This window comes from Cetorhinus maximus, chromosome 11 (genome assembly GCF_964194155.1).
Source record: "Cetorhinus maximus chromosome 11, sCetMax3.hap1.1, whole genome shotgun sequence".
Classification (NCBI taxonomy): domain Eukaryota; kingdom Metazoa; phylum Chordata; class Chondrichthyes; order Lamniformes; family Cetorhinidae; genus Cetorhinus; species Cetorhinus maximus.
This window is the reverse complement of record NC_135889.1, coordinates 38,589,536-38,608,976: the sequence shown is the minus strand read 5'-3', so window position 1 is coordinate 38,608,976 and position 19,441 is coordinate 38,589,536. Positions and strand designations below refer to the sequence as shown.

At 41.2% G+C, this 19,441-nt stretch overlaps 1 protein-coding gene across 7 annotated transcripts in view; it reads right to left on the bottom strand.

The window, feature by feature from the left end:
* The window catches only part of LOC144686521 (serine/threonine-protein phosphatase 6 regulatory ankyrin repeat subunit C-like), a 188,289-nt gene extending 169,922 nt beyond the window's left edge, over positions 1-18,367 (bottom strand). For 6 of the 7 annotated variants that reach the window (XM_078551828.1, XM_078551835.1, XM_078551829.1 and 3 more), the window contains exon 1: positions 18,156-18,367. In XM_078551828.1, coding sequence (XP_078407954.1) covers positions 18,156-18,182 — 27 coding nt within the window. In that variant the 5' untranslated portion in view covers positions 18,183-18,367. Of the gene's footprint in view, positions 1-15,955; positions 16,007-18,155 lie in introns of those variants that run through there. The other variant, XM_078551831.1, reaches the window with a different exon arrangement.
* Between the last annotated feature and the right edge of the window lie 1,074 nt (positions 18,368-19,441).

Genomic DNA, 19,441 nt, shown 5'->3' with positions numbered 1-19,441 from the left:
TTGAGATGGTCATTGCCTGGCACTAGTGGTGTGAATGTGACTTGCCATTAATCAGCCCAAACCCAAATGTTGTCCAGGGCTTGCTGCATGGAGGCTCAGACTGCTCCAGTATCTGAGGAGTCACGAATGGAACTGAGCTTTATGCAGTCATCAGCAGTCATCCCCACCTCTGACTTTATGATGGAAGAAAGGTCATTAATGAAGCAGTAGAAAATGGTTGAACCTACGACACTGGCCTGAGGAACTCCTGCAGCAACAATGGTTTCAGATGATAGGCCTCTAACAAGGACAACCAACTCTTCCTTTGTGTTAGACATGACGCCAGGACAACAGAGCTACCAGATTCCCGCTAACTTCAATTTTACCAGTACTCTTTGACGCCATACTAGGTAAAATGCTACCTTGATGTCAAGAGCAGTCATCTTCCTCTGCAATTCAGCTCTTTTTCCATTGTTTCAACCAAGGTTGTAATGAGGTCTGCATCAGAGTGGTTCTTGCAGAACCCAAACTGAGCATTAGTGTGCAAGTTATTGGTGATTAAGGGCCACCTAATAGCACTGGCAGCAACACCTTCTATCATTTGTTGATGACAGAAAGTAGTCTGATAGGACAGTGATTGACTGAATTGGATTTTTCCTGCTTTTTAAACACCGGGCATACTGGAGCAATTTTCACGTTGTCACATAGATGCCACTGTCATAGCTATACTGGAACAGCTGGCTAGGGACACAGCTGGTTCTGGAGCACAAGCCTTCAATATTACAGCCTGGATGTTTCAGGCCCACATTCTTTGCTGTATCCAGTGCCTTCAGCTGTTTCTTGGTATCATATGCAGTGATGCAGTGAATCAAATTGGCTGAAGACAGACATCTGAGATGCTGGGGATTTTAGAACATGGCCAAGATGGATCATCCACTCGGCACTTCTGGCTGAAGAGAACTGCAAATGTTTCAAGTATGTCTTTTGTACTCACGTTGTTGGTTTTACCATTATGGGTGGGGGTTTGTGTAACTTCCTCCTTCCATAAGTTGTTTAATTGTCTATCTTCATTCACAAATGGATGTTGCAGGACTGCAGAACTCTGATCTCTTTCATTGAGATCACTTGACTCTTTCTATAGCATGTTGCTTAACATACATGTGTTATTGCTTCACCAAGTTGACATCTCATTCTTAGGCCTGCTCCTGGCATGCTCTCCTACACTTCACTTTGAACTAGGGTGGGTCCCCTGGCTTGATGGTAATGGTAGAGTGAGGAATAAGCTGAGACATGAGGTTACAGATTGTGGTGAAATGAGTACACCTGAATGCCCACTTTTGAGCTGCTAGATCTTTTCTGAATCTATCTCATTTAGTACAGTGATCGTGCCACACAACACATTCAAGGGTGTCCTCAGTGTGAAGAAATGGCTTTATCTGTTCAAAGGCTGTGCAGTGATCACTCCTACCAACACTGTAATGGACAGAAGTGACTACAACAGGTGGATTGGCGAAGATGAGGTCAAGTACAAAATTCCCTCATGTTGGTTCCCTCGCCACCTACCCAGTCTGGCAGCTACGTCCTTCAGGGCTCAGGCAGTAGTGGTGCTACCAAGCCACTCCTGGTGCTGGACATTGGAGACCTTCCTGCCCCAACCAGAGTACATTCTGTGCTCTTGCTACACAGTGCTTCTTTGAAGTGGTGTTTGATGTGGAGTATTAATTGAGCTGAGGGAAGACAGTAAGTGGTAATCAGGAGATTTCCTGGCCCATGTTTGGCCAAATGTCATGAGACTTCAAGGGGCTGAGAGTTAATGTTGCCACTCCCACCCAACTATATAGTCTGTGCCACCTCTGGTGGATGTGTCGTACTTGTAGGACTAGACATACCCACACTTATATTAGCTGGCATTGTTGACGTTTCCCTCTCCTCAGATTCTGACCCCATCCTTCAAAGCTGTCATCATCACTTCATCATAAAACAACCTGACTCCCTCCATCCTTGCAAACTACCAACCCATCGTGAACCTCCATTTCCTCTCCAAAGACCTTGAATCTGATATTGCCTCCCAAATCCGTTTCCATTTTCCTCAGAACTATTGATTTTAATCCCTCTAACCAGGTTTCCACCTCATCATAGTAATGAGACTACTTTTACCAAATTCACAATGACATCCTAGTTGACTGTGATAAAAGATAAACTATTCTGCCTTGATCTGTCTGCAGCCTTGGAAACAGCCGACCATGAAATTATACTACAATGCCTCTCCAGTCTCGTCCAGCTGGGAAAGACTGCACTTGCCTTCATTCATATCTATCCTGTCATAGCAAGAGAATCACCTACAATGGCTACTCTTCTTGCTCCCTTACAGTACCTCTGGTGTTACCCAAGGATACAGCCTTGGCCCGCTCCTTTTTCTCATCTACAAGCTGAACTCAGCAACATCTGAAATCATGGCATAAGTTTCCAAATGTACACTGACAACACCAAGCTCTACTTTTCCTCACCTCTCTTGACCACTTCTTTGTCTTTAAGTTGTCAGACTGCCTGTCCAACATCCAGTATTGGATGACCAGAAATTTCCTCCAATTAAATATTGGGAAAACAAGAGTCAGTCCCGGTCATAACTCCATTTCCTGGCCACTGACTCCAACCCTTTTCCTAGCAACTGTCCAGTGCTGAACCAGACTGTTTGTAACTTTGGTGTTATATTTGACCAAGGTGAGCTTCCTACCAGACATCCGCACTGTCACTAAGACTACCTTGGTATATTGTCTGACTTCAACGTAGCCTCCGCTTATCTGTTGCTTAAACTCATCCATATCCTTGTTACTTACAGACTTGATTATTCCAATGCATTCCTGATCTGCCTCCCACATTGCACCCTCTGTAAACCTAAGGTCGTTCAAAATTCTGATGCCCATGACCTAACATACACCAAGACCTGCTCACTCATCTCCTGTGTTTGATAATTTACATTAGGGACTTGACCAGGAGTCAATTTTAAAATTCTGATCCTGGCTTTCAAATCATTTCATGGCCCTGCCCCTTGTAATCTATAATATCCTTCACCCCGACAACCCCATCATCCTCCCCCCACCTCACTACCAATCTCTGCACTCTAATTTCTGATCTATTGAGTATTCCCGATTTTCATTACTCCACGATTGGCAGTTGTGCCTTCAGTTGCCTAAGCCCTGGAATTCCCTCCCTATAATATGTATGTGTGTGCGCACGTGTGCGTGTGTGTGTATATGATTTAATTAAGCTGGGCAGAGAATAGGAGACAGGTTGTCTTGGGGTGGGGGGGGGGTTAAAAACATGAAAAGGATAGCAGTGTTAGGTTTGAGGTCCAAGTGAATAGGTTAGATCTAATATTTGCATTTTTAGATAAATTGAGAGTTTGCTTGAATGTCAAAGGGAAGTCAGAGATAACAAGAAACATGTTTGATCTTGCAGGAGTTCCATAGCTAAACAGAAGGGAGGATATCATATTTTATTGACCTGAAAGCAAAGTTAAGAAGGAAACACGAAAGATCTTATATATGGATGGGTTTGAGTCTCAAAGAGGTGTGAGAACAATGGAACCTGAGATGAAAGGGGAAAAAAGGTATTTTAGTGTTAGCTGTTGAGCTGGGGCTGCGAGATGTAGCAACTGGAGCTATTGTGGGCTGAGTGAGGATGCATATTGAATCAACCATCCAGTCAAGCCAGAAAAGTCTTGGGCTGCAAAAGGCAGTTTTATTCTGAAGTTTGTATTTTCACAGCAGAGTGGAGAGTGTTGCAGGTTATGTGGTGTGTCTTTATTGAAGCTACAGCAGTTTGCCTTGGATAATATTACTGGATTTCTTTTTACAGTTAAACATCTATAAGGGAGTGTTGCCTGAAAGGTGTTTACTTGTGGGTTTTAACAAGTACGGAGTCTTTTTTGGAGGAATGTTTTGTAAGACTGAGTTTAACTGTGTAACTGTAATCTTGTGTGCTTAAGTTTTCTTCTACTCTTGTTAGCAAGACATTTACTTTTAATTTTTAAAATCTCAAAAGTGTTGCTGCATTTCTTGCTGCTGAGATCAGTACGACTTCTTCTCATTTTCAGAATGCACAAAAAAAAACAGTATGGCCCATAAGAAAAACAGAAATACTGGAAAAACTCAGCAGGTCTGACGGCATCTGTGGAGAGAAAAACAGTTGATGTTTCGAATCCATATGACCCTTCTTCAGAACTACGAAGCTCTGAAGGAGGGTCATACGGACTCAAAATGTCAGCTCTGTTTTTCTCTCCACAGATGCTGTCAGACCAGCTGAGTTTTTCCAGCATTTTCTGTTTTTCTTTCAGATTTCCAGCATCCGCAGTATTTTGCTTTTATCTTAGTAATTATCTTTTATCTTAGTAAGCCAAGCTTCCCTCTAGGATTTAGTTTACGCAGCAATTAACATCAGCTGTGGTCATAATAGGCACCCGTTAAACCCTTTCTCTTTAACCAAGTTTTTGATCATCTAGTCCAATATTGCTTTTGCAGCTGGATGTCAAATTTTGTTCCATAATAAAACATAGGCGTTTCATAGGAGCATTATGTTTAAGGTACTATATCAATACAAGTTCACTGGTGGTAGCGGTGATGATTCATTCAGACAAACAGGAAGGAAATAGAGTAAGCATTTGAGGTACAAGCTTTTGGCAGAAGCCAAGCAGGGTGGTTTCAGGCTTGCTGCTGAACAGAAAAACTTTCTGGGACAGCCAAGGCAGACTTAAAACAGGCAGTTCGGCAGTTCGATTGTCAAGCGTGCTGGAAGAAAGGTACAGTGGGTACCATGAGGGTATATATTAAAACATGGAGACAAATGAAAATTTGGGAGGAGAAGGTTGGGAAGAAAGTGTCTACCACATGCAAGTTCACATAGTACGCAAACCCTCTACACATCTTACCAAAGCAAGTTCCCCAAAGACAAACTGCTGTACTTATTGACTTACTAGGATAATCAGAATATCACTGTGTACCAATAAACATTTTCTACAATGATAGCATTACTTTTCCTATGAGTGACCAAAACTTAAATGGGCCAATATACATAGTGGGCTCTACAAAGAAAAGCATGAAAAAAGCTGGAGTACATCAAATGACAGGTTTATAATCATGTATACAAATTGTCCTTCACAAAATGAAACAATTTCTAGACAAACAAGTATTATGTTAAAGCAACAGAATACAGATTCCATCATGCTCCACTTTAGAAGGAAATGTTTTCTTCTATAGGCTGTATGTAGCATCAGTTTCATTCAACGTCAGCAATGAACCACAAGGCTCAACAACAGGAAGTTTCTGCATCTTTGTTGCTTGCAAGGTTTCATTCAATTCAGCAACCATTTCCTCCTCCTCTAGATCTTTTCAAAAGGGAAACAGAATCCTGCAGCAAATCAAGTTTACTGCTGGCTAAATCTTGAGTGTAATTTTATCTGTTTCAGGAAGTGGTGCATGCAACTGCCGAGTACTTGCTTTTAGGCTGCAACTTAAGCTAGAAAATTCACAAGGTAGAATACAAAAATATAACTTTTGTTTTTTTTTCCTCCAGATTTCTGAAGAAATAGTTGCCAGAGATGCAATTAGAAATGGACAGAGGAGGAAATGGGGAACCTTTTTAATCACTGACCCTCTCTGGTCCACATCTATCCTGAACAGAGGACTCTCAGGGACTGGTGGGTCATTGAGCATTATGCTAATAAACTATGGAGACAACACCACATATTAAACATAATACAAATGTATGAAAATCCTCACTATATATTTTTTTCATTCAGGGAATGTGGGTGTTGCTGGCTAGGCCAGCATTTACTGCCCATCCCTAAACTTCCCTTGGTCAGAGGACAGTTAAGAGTCAACCAAATTGCTGAGGGTCTAGAATCATAAGCCAGACCAGGTAAGAACGGCAGATTTCCTTCCCTAACGGACATTAGTGAATGAGGTGGGTTTTTATAACAATCATCAGTCTTTTAATTCCAGATTTTTATTGAATTCAAATTTTACCATTTGCAGTTGGGGGATTCAAATGCAGGTCCCAGAACATTACACTGGAATACTAGTCCTGTGACAATACCATTACAAGATACAGATCAAGACCCACTCCACTCAGTTCATATATGAGCTGTCAGATTCAAAGTTGCATTCCAATCAAGTTAGCAATCTATCAGCACATTCAGCACTCCAGTTCAGTGCACCTGTGTGTAGACTGATCATAAGAAACCAAAACTTTTGTTCATTCAAATCTGATGTACTGGTTAAAATATTTTGATCATCTATAAATAAACCATGAATAACTGATAAGGTAATAGATGTACAATTCACTAATTGTTCGCAAAACAACCATTCTGTTTCTTCAATGGGAGGTTATGTGCGTGAAGTTCTACAGATGTGGATACCATTTTGTGCCAAGTTTCGTGACAAAGATCATGATAAGTATTCACACTTCAGAAAATGTACTTGACCCATCTTAGCTTTCTAATCATTCTTTAATTACACACCCAACACTTTCTCGCCTTAAAAACCCATTCCGCTTTTATGTCACAGGAATACATTTTTCAGCTCGTACCCTCACTCCTTCAGATTTCAAACTTATCCTTTAATAAAATCAAATATTATGCTCCATTTGTGCCACCCTAACAATTCTTGTGAAACATACATGTCAAAATTAAAATGGTTAGGTTTTTAGTTCTCTGAAATTCAAAAATGGCACAGTAAAACCTCAAATAGCAAATTTAGGGAATCACTGCATTCACATCAAGCTTTTTAAAAATTAATTCTTTTTCAAATATAAAATCCAGAAACATGCAAATAAAAAGTCTAACAGGCAAAAAAGCTATTTTATATAATTTCATAAAACTTTCATATGATTTTATTTGCTTGTTTAATTCCCCAGCTTTGTCCAATACCTAAAACTACTGAAGGAGTTCACCCAGATAATTATATTGGCCCAGATTTTGCAGTCAGTGATGAAAGAACAGTGCTTACTATTCACCTTGCTAACAGCTGCCTGAAACATTTTTCCATGGCTTTTGAGTGGAGATAATCTCAAATCTGGCATCTGAACCAGCACAGTGCCCTCTACAGGTTATCCATGGCATCTGTGAGCAAGGTTAGAAACTGAGGTTAAAAACAAAAAGCTAAAAGCTACTGCGGATGCTGGAAATCCAAAATAAAATAAAAACAGAATTACCTGGAAAAACTCAGCAAGTCTGGCAGCATCGGCGGAGAAGAAATCAGTCAACGTTTCGAGCCCTCATGGCCCTTCAGCAGAACAGGGCCATGAGGGCTCGAAACGTTGACTGATTTCTTCTCCGCCGATGCTGCCAGACTTGCTGAGTTTTTCCAGGTAATTCTGTTTTTATTTTGTTTTAGAAACTGAGGTTATTCAACCAAGGCTAGAGAGGTTGCTGGGCATTAATTATCACTTACCATGCCATTAAAAATTCATGTGCTCCTGAATGCACCAAATCTAACATTTTTGGCACCTTTTAGTAGAAAACTAGTGGTGAAGAACCCAACTTCACACCATGACTTTGAGCTCTGCACTGAAATCATCAATGAGGATAGTTATAGCATATCCTGTGGAAGGGCAAGGTGTCCCCGACAGCAATTTCCTGATTACTGTATTGAACTCTGCATGTGTGGATGCCATTTTACTCCATTATATCAGCGAGGGCTATTAACTTCACCCTTATTATTAATGCAAAATCTGGGCCAATGTCATATACCAACTTTCGTTTTAAAATTCAGGTTTCTACCATATATACTAGAACATGGCAGCAGGAGTACGCCATTTGGCCCATCGATTGGCAATGCAGGCTCGAAAAGATCATGGTTGATTTGATTGTGGTCTCAACTCCACTTTCCTGTCTGTCCACCCCACCCCCCCCACCCACCCCATAACACTTGACTCATATGTCAATCAAATTCTATCTAATTGAGGCTTGAACAAATTCAATGACCCAGCTTCCACTGCTTTGAGGAAGAGAATTCCACATACTAACAATCCTCAGAGAAAAAAAATTTCTCCTCATTTCCATCTTAAATGGGAGACCTTTTCATTTTAAACTGTGTCCTCTAGTTCTAGTCTCCCTCACAAGAGGAAACAACTTCCCAGTATCCACCTTATCAAGTCCTCTCAGGATCTTATATGTTTTAATAAGATCACCTCTCGTTCTTTTAAACTCCAAGGGGTATAGGCCCAACCTGTTCAATCTTTCTGCCTAAGGTAAGTCCTTTATCCCAGGATGGAGTTACGCGAACCTTCTCAGAACTGCTTCTAATGCAATTATATCATTTTTCAAATCAGAAGACCAAAACTGTACACAGTACTCCAAATGTGGTCTCACCAAGGTACCATATGATTGCAGCAAAATTTCCCTACTTTTATATTCCATTTCCCTTGCAATTAACGCCAACATTCCATTTGCCTTCCTAATCAGTCGACGTACCTGCATACTAACTTTGTGATTCATGTACCAGGACAACCCAAATCCCCCTGTAACACTAAGTTCTGCAATCTCTCTCCATTTAAATAGTACACTGCTTTTCCATTCTTCCTGCCAAAGTGGACAAGTTCACATTTCATTGATCCCTGTGGCACTCCAATAGTTACAGCTTGCCCAACCCAAAAAAGATTCACTTATCTGCTTCCTGTTAGCTAATCAATTCTTTATCCATGCTAATTTATGTTATCCGCGACACCATATGCTCTCATCTTGTGTCGCAACCTTAGATGTGACAACCTGAAACAGCCTACCATTTTTCTAAAGCATGAACAAAACCTAAATTGAGTGACAGAACGTGCATCTGTTTGTTCAACTTAAAAGAAAAATTTAAGCCACAGTTAAATCATACATTTTGTTTTTCTACTACAGCCACAAAGAAATAATATCCTACATGGTTTGCTCAGTGTCCAAGCAAATACGGCACAAACGAAAGAGTGATAAATAACTCTCTACAAAGAAATGCTTTATTGTAGGTTTGAGGTATTAGTTTCAGTTGAACATGCCAAATTGGTACAGAAACATCCAAACTAAATGGAAAATAAAACCATGGGCACTTACAGCATCAATCTTTAGTAGAATGAAGCAATCTAGCCATGACATACAAATCCTAAACACAGATGTAAATTGTTTATCTAAAAAATGCATAGAGATGCATACAAACATTTCAAGGTTACATGCGAAAATGTGTGTTTAGTGGCCATATTATTTTTCAGGAGCCTCATTCCCAGGATTCTTAGAGTAATCCTCAGCAACTCACCCAACTGCTTTCCATCAATCCTTTCCTTCCTCTGGGACAAATGATCAAAGTTCAAGGAGTGCAGCAATTGGATAATTACGTACATATAGCATCATAGCATTATCACTTTGAATTTTCTAAAGCGATTCCAATCTAAGCTGATCTGTGGGAGAGAAAATAGCAGGCAGCCCCCAGGCACTGATCCATAAAGGAATAAGGAAGGACTTCCATGCAGGAAGGGGGGCAAAGTCCTGGTTTCTGACTACTGCCTCTTAAAAAGGAATGTGTTTTTATTTGGGGACAGGAGAAAAGGAAAGAGGACGAAAAGCAGTGTTACCTAAATCACAATCAACTTTAATAACATTTTTTAAAAACTCAACCCTTGCAATGCAATTGAAAGAGACACTGGTCTGTTCTGGAGGGGGAAATGCTTGAGCAGACTATTGCTGGAACAACCAGGAACAGCTGTTGTACAAACTCCATTTCAGAGCTGATATGTTGGCCATTTGGGGAACCTTGCACTGCATCAATGTCAAACATGCTTTTCTAAAAACTCAAAGAAAATTTGAAAATAAAAAAAAATCAAGGCTCAATCATATTGCTATAGTTTTTCATATTGCTATATTTTTCCATTTAAAATCAGGTAAGCACAAAAGGCAATATCATGTCCTTTCAATATGTGCTCAATTGACTTCTCCACCAAACTTGAATAACTAAGGAAAATGTAGTAGTAGTTTAATGGAAAAACATTAGACTGCATTTTCAAGATGCCATAGTCAGCATCACCTGTGGCTCAGTTGGTAGCACTCTCACCTCTGAGTCACAAAGTCCCAGATTCAAGTCCCACTCCAGGGCTTGAGCATTAAAATCAAGGTAGTACTGAGGGAGCACTAAACTGCTGAAGGTATCATCTTTTGGTTGAGATGTTAAACCGAGGCCCCGTCTGCTCTCTCAGGTGGATGTACAAGATCCCATAGCACTATTTAGGTGCCCTAGCCAATAGTTATCCCTCAGTCAACATCACAGAATCCAGATTAACTGGTCTTTATCACAGTGCTGTTTGTGGGACTGTGCACAAGTCAGTTGCTGTGTTTCCTACAGTACAACAGTGACTACAGTTCAAAGGTATTTCATTGGCCATAAAGCAGTTTGAGACATCCGGTGGTCGTGAAAAGCACTATATAAATGCAAGTCCTGTTTTTGTACCATTCTTATACAGGCAAGAGAATACATGTGTACCTTTCATGGTATTTCTCTGTGATGCAGATGATTTTATAGAATAGGGTGTTACATAAGGAGTATCAGCAGCACTAATTTGTAATGACTGAATATCTTAAATTTTGTTTTTAATGAGTATTGGTGCTTTGGACATTGATTCCATAATTCTGTAAAATGTGACTTTTTTATATCCTTCACTATTTTTAATCCCTTAGCAGTTTTAAAATGCAGAATGAACAAGATGGCAGATAAGACGCATTGTTCAAGGTAGATATCTGGTACTTGGCAATACTTGGGAAGAGCAATGAAGTTTAGCTTCACCTAGGGGCAGTCCTCAGCTTAGTGGCACTGGGGGAATGATCCTGGGATTTGGCAGGACTTGGGTGAAGGTCCTGGAGATTGTCAAAATGCAAAGGGGATAAGAGTTGGAGGTCACTGGATTTGTTATTACTGCAGAGTAAGAATCAGGCATTGTCCAAATTCTGAAAAGTGAACCTGAGGTTTGACACAAGTAGGAGTGGAAAAAATGATTTGACACCAGCACAGTTCTCTTGTTGGTGAGAGAAGAGGATGACATGGGGAATCCAAATGTCTTGGAGCATTGGTTAGTGACTTTTTAAAGGGAGTTGGTGCTTTCCTATTGGTTTCTGGACATGCAAATTTGTGTCTTTCAGACAGTTAACCGTAAGTAAATGTTCTAATTATTAATGATCATACGCAGGTATGAGTTAGACCTCTCATTTGTATTTATACTTGAACTCATTTTTTGTCTTGTTCCTCCCAAATAAAGTAGATGAAAGACACTATAGGGTCGAATTTAATCCCACCTACCTTGCAGAAACAAGGTAGGTGGACAATTAAAACAAAGAGGTCACTTACTCACTCATAATTCAATGCTTTCATCTATTTTAACTTACAAGCCTCTCCTAAGAATAAGTACTGACCAGTATGTTGGAAGAACTCCTCTACTCTTCTTCCTATAGTGCCACTTGAGCAGGTTAGACAGAACCTCAGTTTAACTGCTCAACTGAAATATGGAACCTCTGACAGTGCATTATTCCAGTGAAGTGGCAAGCTAGATTATGGCCTACAGTTTCCTCTAGATTACACTTTTAAGCGCAATTCAAAAAATTGGCCCAACCAATACAAAAGATTCAGGAATTTCGAGTGCAAATGTCAACCACCGCAAATAAAATTACCAAAATCTTTTGTGCTGAAACATCACACTAGAAGCTGGTCCTGCCAACAAACTGGTCACACCTTTAAATCAAAGTAATCACCAGAACAGGTTTATGCTAATTGCACCCATGTGCAGGACCCAAAGAGGGTCTTAAAATTAACTTATTTTTAAATATAGCATCTTTAGTGTAAGAAAAATATATCAGGATGCTTTATAGGAACATTATTAAAAAATGACACTAGCCACTTAAGGATTATTAGGTAAGATGACCAAAAGCTTGGTCAAAAAAATAGGTTTTAAACAGCGTCTTAAAAGGAGGAAGATGAAGTAAACAGATGGAGAGATATGGGGAGGGAATTCCAGACCTTAGGGCTAAGGCAACTGAAACCATAGCCACCAATGATGGAACAATAACAATTGAGGATGCTCAAGAGGCAAGAATTAGATGAGTGTAGATACTAGGAGGACTGTGAGGCTGGAGGAGATTACAAAGAAAGGGGCAAGGCCATGCAGGGATTTGAAAACAAGGATGAGCATTTTGAGGTCAAAGACGTTGATTGATCAGGAGCCAATAACAGTCAGCAGAGCGCAAGGGTGATAGGTGAACAGGACTTGGTGCGAGTTACGACTCAGGCACAAGATTGATGGAGGGTAGAATGTGGGAGACCAGCCAGGAGTGCATTGGAATAATCAAATCTAGAGATAATAAACGTATGAATGAGGGTTTCAACAGCAGATGAGCTGAGGCAGGGGTGAAGTTAGAGTGGAAACAGGCAATGTTGGTGATGGCATGAATGTGTGGTTAGATGATCATCTCAGGGTGAATTATTACGCCAAGGCTGAGAACAGTCTTGTTTAGCCTCAGGCAGTTGGTAGAGAGGGAATGGTGTTTGGAGCGAGGGCCAAAAAACAATGGTTTCAGTCTTTCCAATGTTTAATTGAAGAAAATGTCTGCTCATCTAACACTGGGTGTCAGGTAAGCAGTCTGTCCTGCCAAGACAGCATGAAGAAGGGAGAAAAAAATCTAAAAGAAATTTGTTTCTCTTCCATATTCTCTTGTTTAAATTCTGTTTTAATAGCTGGACTGATAAAATGGCCACTGCTGACCATATGATGGTAGTTCTGTAAGTTTCTGAGCAGTTTAAAAATGGACAAAGACCAACGCCTCAAATCTCTGGAATGTAACACTCCTTGCATTGTATAAACATTCCAGCCAAGCCACACAAAGGATAGCAGATGAGACATCTGCACCACCAGCTATGGACAAAGGCAGAGCTATTTGTGACTCATCTCTAACGTTGCGCTAATGGTTCTACAGTTACCTGCTCAAAACATAGCGGGTTTTAACAAGGGGCCTTGTTAGCTGTATAGCTCAACCCAAAAGCACCGTCACATGACTGAGACTTGAGCTGTTTGAATTGCTTTAATTATACAGCTTTTGGGTTTTTATCTTCAGTTGCTGTTTAACCCAAGAGGTCCAGAATTCCAGACTAGCAGCCTGCACCTCTGTCTGCTATTTGCCACATAACAGAGCAGCAATAGAACCAGAGCTCTGTCCAGATTTTAAATTACCTGGGCCCCATCTACACTGTGTACTAGTGGAACATCTGAACTTCTGTATCTGTGCCTAGAGGACCAGTTCATCGTCCAGATCTCTGAAGGCAGAGAGGCATGTTAGTGGGGTGGTGAAAAAGGCATATGGGACACTTGCCTTTATCAATTGAGGCATAGATTACAAAAGTAGGGAGGTCATGTTGGAGTTGTATAGAACCTTGGTGTGGCCACAGCTGGAGTACTGTGTGCAGTTCTGGTCGCCACATTATAGGAAGGATGTGATTGCACTGGAGGGGGTGCAGAGGCGATTCACCAGGATGTTGCCTGGGATGAAACATTTAAGTTATGAAGAGAGGTTGGATAGACTTGGGTTGTTTTCATTGGAGCAGAGAAGACTGAGGGGCGACCTGATCGAGGTGTACAAGATTATGAGGGGCATGGACAGGGTGGATAGGGAGCAGCTGTTCCCCTTAGTTGAAGGGTCAGTCACAAGGGGGCATAAGTTCAAGGTGAGGGGCAGGAGGTTTAGGGGGGGATGTGAGGAAAAAATTTTTTACCCAGAGGATGGTGACGGTCTGGAATGCACTGCCTGGGAGGGTGGTGGAGGCGGGTTGCCTCACGTCCTTTAAAAAGTACCTGGATGAGCACTTGGCACGTCATAACATTCAAGACTATGGGCCAAGTGTTGGTAAACGGGATTAGGTAGGTAGGTCAGGTGTTTCTCACATGTTGGTGCAGACTCGATGGGCCAAAGGGCCTCTTCTGCACTGTGATTCTGTGATCTCTAAGTGCCTTCTTCCATTGTGGAAGTCATTGCTTCTGGAAAAGCAGATCACCCTGCAACAGTTTCAGCCTGCTAACCCCTGAAGGAATGCATCATTGGACTTTTTGATTCTGGCTCAGGTGAAATCATAATTCTCATTTTAAATCGTGCTCTTTGCCCTGAACCCCTTTCTTTCCCTTATCCCTCTTTTACTGTATGAATGCAAAAAGGGGTGGATGTTGCAAAACCCCTTCCTGTGTTTTGTGTATATGTAAAATGAACTGCCCCTCTTATTTTACTCTATCTTGAGTTTGCTGTGGGGTTATTAGTAGAGGATTGGATCACTCCATAACCGAAGGGTTGGGGAAAATATACAACCACTTATAAAGGGAGAAACCAAAAATTAAAAAACCTTTCTGGTTACAGACCAGTGGTGAGGAGAGAAATCAGAGCAGTTTTAGGTTAAACCTCCTGCTATCCGTAACAAGTCTAATAATTTAAAATTAATGGAGGAGTCAAGTGAGGTGGTGTTGAGGTAGAGCTGGTGCTGTCAGTGTACATATTTAAAATAACACCATACTTTCAGATGATGTCACCAAGGGGCAGCATATAGATGAGAAATAGGGTGAGGCCAACAATGGATCTCTGGGGGACACCAGAGGCAATGATGCAGGAGCCGGAAGAGAAGGGCTATGAGGAGCTGGCACGAAAGAGGAGTTGAGGCCTGAGGCAAATCAGCCATGATCTTATTGGCAGATCTTATCGAATGGCCTACTCCTGCTCCTATTTCTTATATTCTTAAGCCATTTCAACTGATTCCCTGACTATGGTTAGATAAGAATGGAACTAAACAAAAGCAGTCCCACCCAGCTGGATGACAGTGGAGAGGTTTTGGAGGAGGTGTAGTCATCCACGTCAAAGCCTGCAGACAGCTCAAGATGGAAGAGGAGGGATAGTTTATCTCCCCATAGGATGCCATTTGTGACTTTGATAAGAGCTGTTTCAGTACTGTGGCAGGGGCAGAAACCTGATCGGAAAGATTCAAACATGATGTTTGAATGAAGCACCTTTTAAATAGGTTTTAAATATTAAAATAGTTAATAATATAATTTTAAATATTATACATCAATGACACAAGTAAATAGTCTACAGTTCCATACAGGTGATGCTTTTATTTTGTGATAATCCCATTTTCAACCATATCAGTAAATCTGCACCAAGTTTCCACTCTTACATATAATAAGAAATATTTTTAAATACTTGAAAAATGCGCAACTGCATTCTAAAATGCTGCCCAATTACACTGGTTCATAAAAGATCTTACCTTTAATGGTATGCAAATAAGTTTCAGCAGTGACTTGAGCAAAAAATTCAATTCAGAAAATTAGCACAATTCAAATGCAATTTGCACCCAGATTGCCAACTGAGCCAAAGTGGAAACTCTACTCCTATTTGTTTAAATTTCTGGAGTTTTGGATTTGCATCCCAATGCCCCAAGTTATTTCAGAACGATACCCATACTAACAATAAAAAGATGCTGACAGGCAACCAAGCACCTTGCACAGGGAAGGTTTAAAATAAAAAATGACAAAACCAGCACAGTCCTTCTCAGTAATCACTGAAACGTGGTGTTGTCAGCAGTATGGGACCGGTCATCCTGCACCCTCTTAGCTGGTTAGAAAGGCATATGCATGATAATGTAAGAATATAAAAATAATTTACATGATGCTTTTGAATACATCTGGAAATTATTTAAAATCATGGAACATGAAAAGCTACCAATTTTCAGAACTCCATTCCTTCATTCTCAAAAGACTGACCTTAGAAGGTGGACTACATATGTAACAAAGCTCAGACTGAAATGTTGTTGTCACACAACCACTAGAATACATTTCAATGATATGTACAGACAAACAACAGTTGGTAACAGTTAAAACTAATAGGAGGTAAAACTAATAAAAGTTTTATGCTCCCAAAACAGGTGACATGTTCACTTACTTCAATTGTGTTTCAGGGGCCTTGCTGTGCAAAACCTGGCTGCTGTTGTTCCTTGTAGTACAACAATGACTCAAGCACTTAATTGGTTGTGAAGCACTTTGGCACATACTGAGATTGTGAAAGTCACTCTACAAATGCATTTTTCCTTATTTAATGGTATTAGAATTTGCTTGCAGATATCTGCCTTGTTTATATCAAACACGGTGAAACTTAAACAAATACCAGAGAATACTGGAAGTAATTAGGTCAGACAGAATTTGTAGAGAAAACAGATGAGCGAACATTTCAGAGGTGGATCCTTCACAAAGCACTTTGCCAAGGGTCCACATCCAAAACAGTAATGCACGTGCTTCTCTCTACAGGTGCTGCCTGAGCGAGTCACGGATTTTCTGCTTTTATTATTGATCTGATTGCCTCAACCAGAAGAACAATATAAATACGAAGAGCTGTCAAATTTTACATCAGAGCATGTGACACAATGACTATATATAGAAATTTGACAATGTTAAACAACTGATGGCGGCAATGCCTTCTTAAACAATTTACTTCAACTTCGTTAAAATAAACTTTATATTTCTGATCGCAAGGTGTTACTCTGCAGTATTTGTTTTCAGTGCGATTTGCACCAACTGTACACAATGCAAAAAGTAATTTACAAAGAACTGCTCTTATTAACATAGGAGACCGCTTACAATAATCTGCAATCAAAACAAGAAACAATCCAAAATAAAAACAGAAAATGCTGAAAAAACTCAGCAGGTCTGACAGCATCTGTGGAGAGAGAAACAGAGTTGACTTTTCGAGTCCGTATGACCCTTCTTCAGAGCTCTGAAGAAGTCATACAGACTTGAAACGTTAACCCTGTTTCTCCCTCCACAGATGCTATCAGACCTGCTGACTTTTTCCAGCATTTTATTTTTATTCCAGATTTCCAGCATCTGCAGTATTTTGCTTTTAAGAAATGATCAGAAACGATATAACAAGGGGCATGTCAAATTAGAAGCACCTGGAAGACAATTCGTTCCAACTCCTGTCTAACTGTATCTAACAATATTACAAAGCTTTAAATTGGAACGTAATGTAAACAAAAACAAGTTTTTTTAAAAATCAACTGAAATACATTACTGTTTCTAAATTATATGTCTCAATGCTATAATAATCCCCCACTGCAGTTCCTTCCGCTTGCTGGGATTGCAATGCTAAAAACTCCGCATCTCAGTTTTCGCAACATTTCAAATGAGGAAGTCAAGATGAAGTAAATTACAGAACAGGCTTCATCTAAAATGTAACTGACATTTTAGTCTAGGGTAAAGGGAGGGATAAATCTTCGAGATTTTATCATTGTCCTTTTCTCACATACTCTTTTGAAGCGGACATCTTAAATTGACATATATCATAAGCAATTACATCAGGGAAAACATTTTAATTGCTAAGATACAATAAGGACAAAAGCGATTAAATCAATTAGTGTTTCCTACACCCTCCATTCCCCCACTGCCCCCCCCCCCCCATATTAGATCCAACAGCTGATTGCTCATGAAAAGCTTTCATCTTTATGACAGAACTAATCTAACTGCATTGCTGCAAACGGGACAATCTTGTGATATTATTTCAATCTCGAGGTTAAACACAAAACGAGGAGAAATATGTGAAATGTATTTTTATATTCCCAGCAGGGTCCGAAGTGGCAGTTCTCAGAAAATCAACACAGCTCCTTACAAAAAGAAGCCGTGGCACAGCATTGCTCCACATTAAAAATAAAAATATTTTAAAAATGCATCAAACCCATCACCAGCTATTCTCGTTCCACCGGCCAGCCTAGCTCTGCAGCTAATTTTAGTTTAAAGTGCGACGGTTATCGCAGCTTCTTACAGGGCTGCTCGGTGCCCGGCCGCCTTGAAACCGTCCCCGTTCCCCAACCACCTACCACCACCCCCGCCGCCGCCGCTGCCGCTCCGCCCGGCCCCGTAGTGGAACTCCCGGCTCCAGGGGAGGGTGAGGGGGTCGGAGGCAGAGATCAGTCCCAGGCATCGGGGATGCTTGTGCTTCACGTCCCGGCCCAATTCTCCTTTCAGCTCGGCGCTTGTGCCAGTTGGCAGGTCCTCCTCCTCCCTCTCCTCTCCTCCATCTTCACCCCCTCACCCCCCTCCCTCCCTCCCTCCCTCCATCTTCGCCTGCTCCGGGTCCTCGGGCTTCTTACCTGCTCCGTCAGCTTGAGGACACCCATTCCTCTGCCGCTCACATACACACCCCCACAGCCCGTCCTGCACGCTCACAGTAGCACCGATGGCAATTGTGGATTTTTTTAATAAACCTCCCCTCACCGGCTGATGATGAAAAACAATTTTTTTTTAAAAAAAACCGAGTAGAAAGCAACGGCCTCCCCCCGCGCGCGCCGCCTCCCTCGCTCGGAGCGGAAGTCGCGCGAGCAGCCCGAGCCCGATAGGATTCCATCAACTGATGTCATCCGAACGCGAGCGCTGCAACATTCTGTCTTCACATCACCCCTTCAACAGCCACTCGGTGCATCGAGCTGGCTGATGACAATCCGTTCATTCAGACGATTGTTTCTGGGACTCCCCACGTTACCCCACCCCATTCTGCATGCAGCCGCCCAAGCTGCGTCTTTTAAAATGCATGAGTTGCAAACAAAGCGCCAGAAGGGTTACTGTAAAGCAAATCTTAAAGGGACGCCGTTCTGGTCGCCGAAGAATCAGAAAAGCCGCAATGTTATCGGAATGACACCGAAACAATTCCGTTTAGTTGCAGATTACATAATCATACAGCGCAGAAGGCGGCCATTCGGCTCATCGTGCCTGTGCAGGCTCTTTGAAATTAGTCCCACGTCCCCGTTCTTTCCCCATAGCGCTGCAAAAGTTTCATATTTAAGGATATATCCAATTCCCTTTTGAAAGTTACGATTGCATCTGTTTCTCAGGTAGTGCATTGCAGATTATAACAACTCATTGGGATTTTAAAAAATCATCTGCCCTCTGGCTCTTCAACCAAATATTTTACATCTGAGTCCCCTGGTTACTGGCCCTCCAGCCAGTAGAAACAATTCTTTTTATTTTCTCTACCAAAACAGTTTATAATTTTAAACATATCTAATAATTATCCCGTACCCTTCTCTACTCTAAGGAGAACAATCCAAGTTTCCCTAGTCTATCCACTGCACTGAAGTCACTCATCCCACATAAGCAGTTGATGTGTTTGCAAACCAAAAAAAATGCCAAATGCTATTGGCTGAGTGAAGTGCCTTATTTCAAGTGATCCTAAAATCCCACCATCCAGATTCCCTGGGGCAACCTGGGAGACATGCAACTAGTGCAGGGAAGAGGTCCTAATAGTGATCTGCTTAATGCTCATTATCATAGTTGAATAACTGGATGTCCATAGCAGCACAGCTGATTGGGCAGCAGTGGGGCCTTTAAAATGTCAAGGGTTGAGGGGAAATTGGTATATAAAAGAAGTATGATTGGTTTA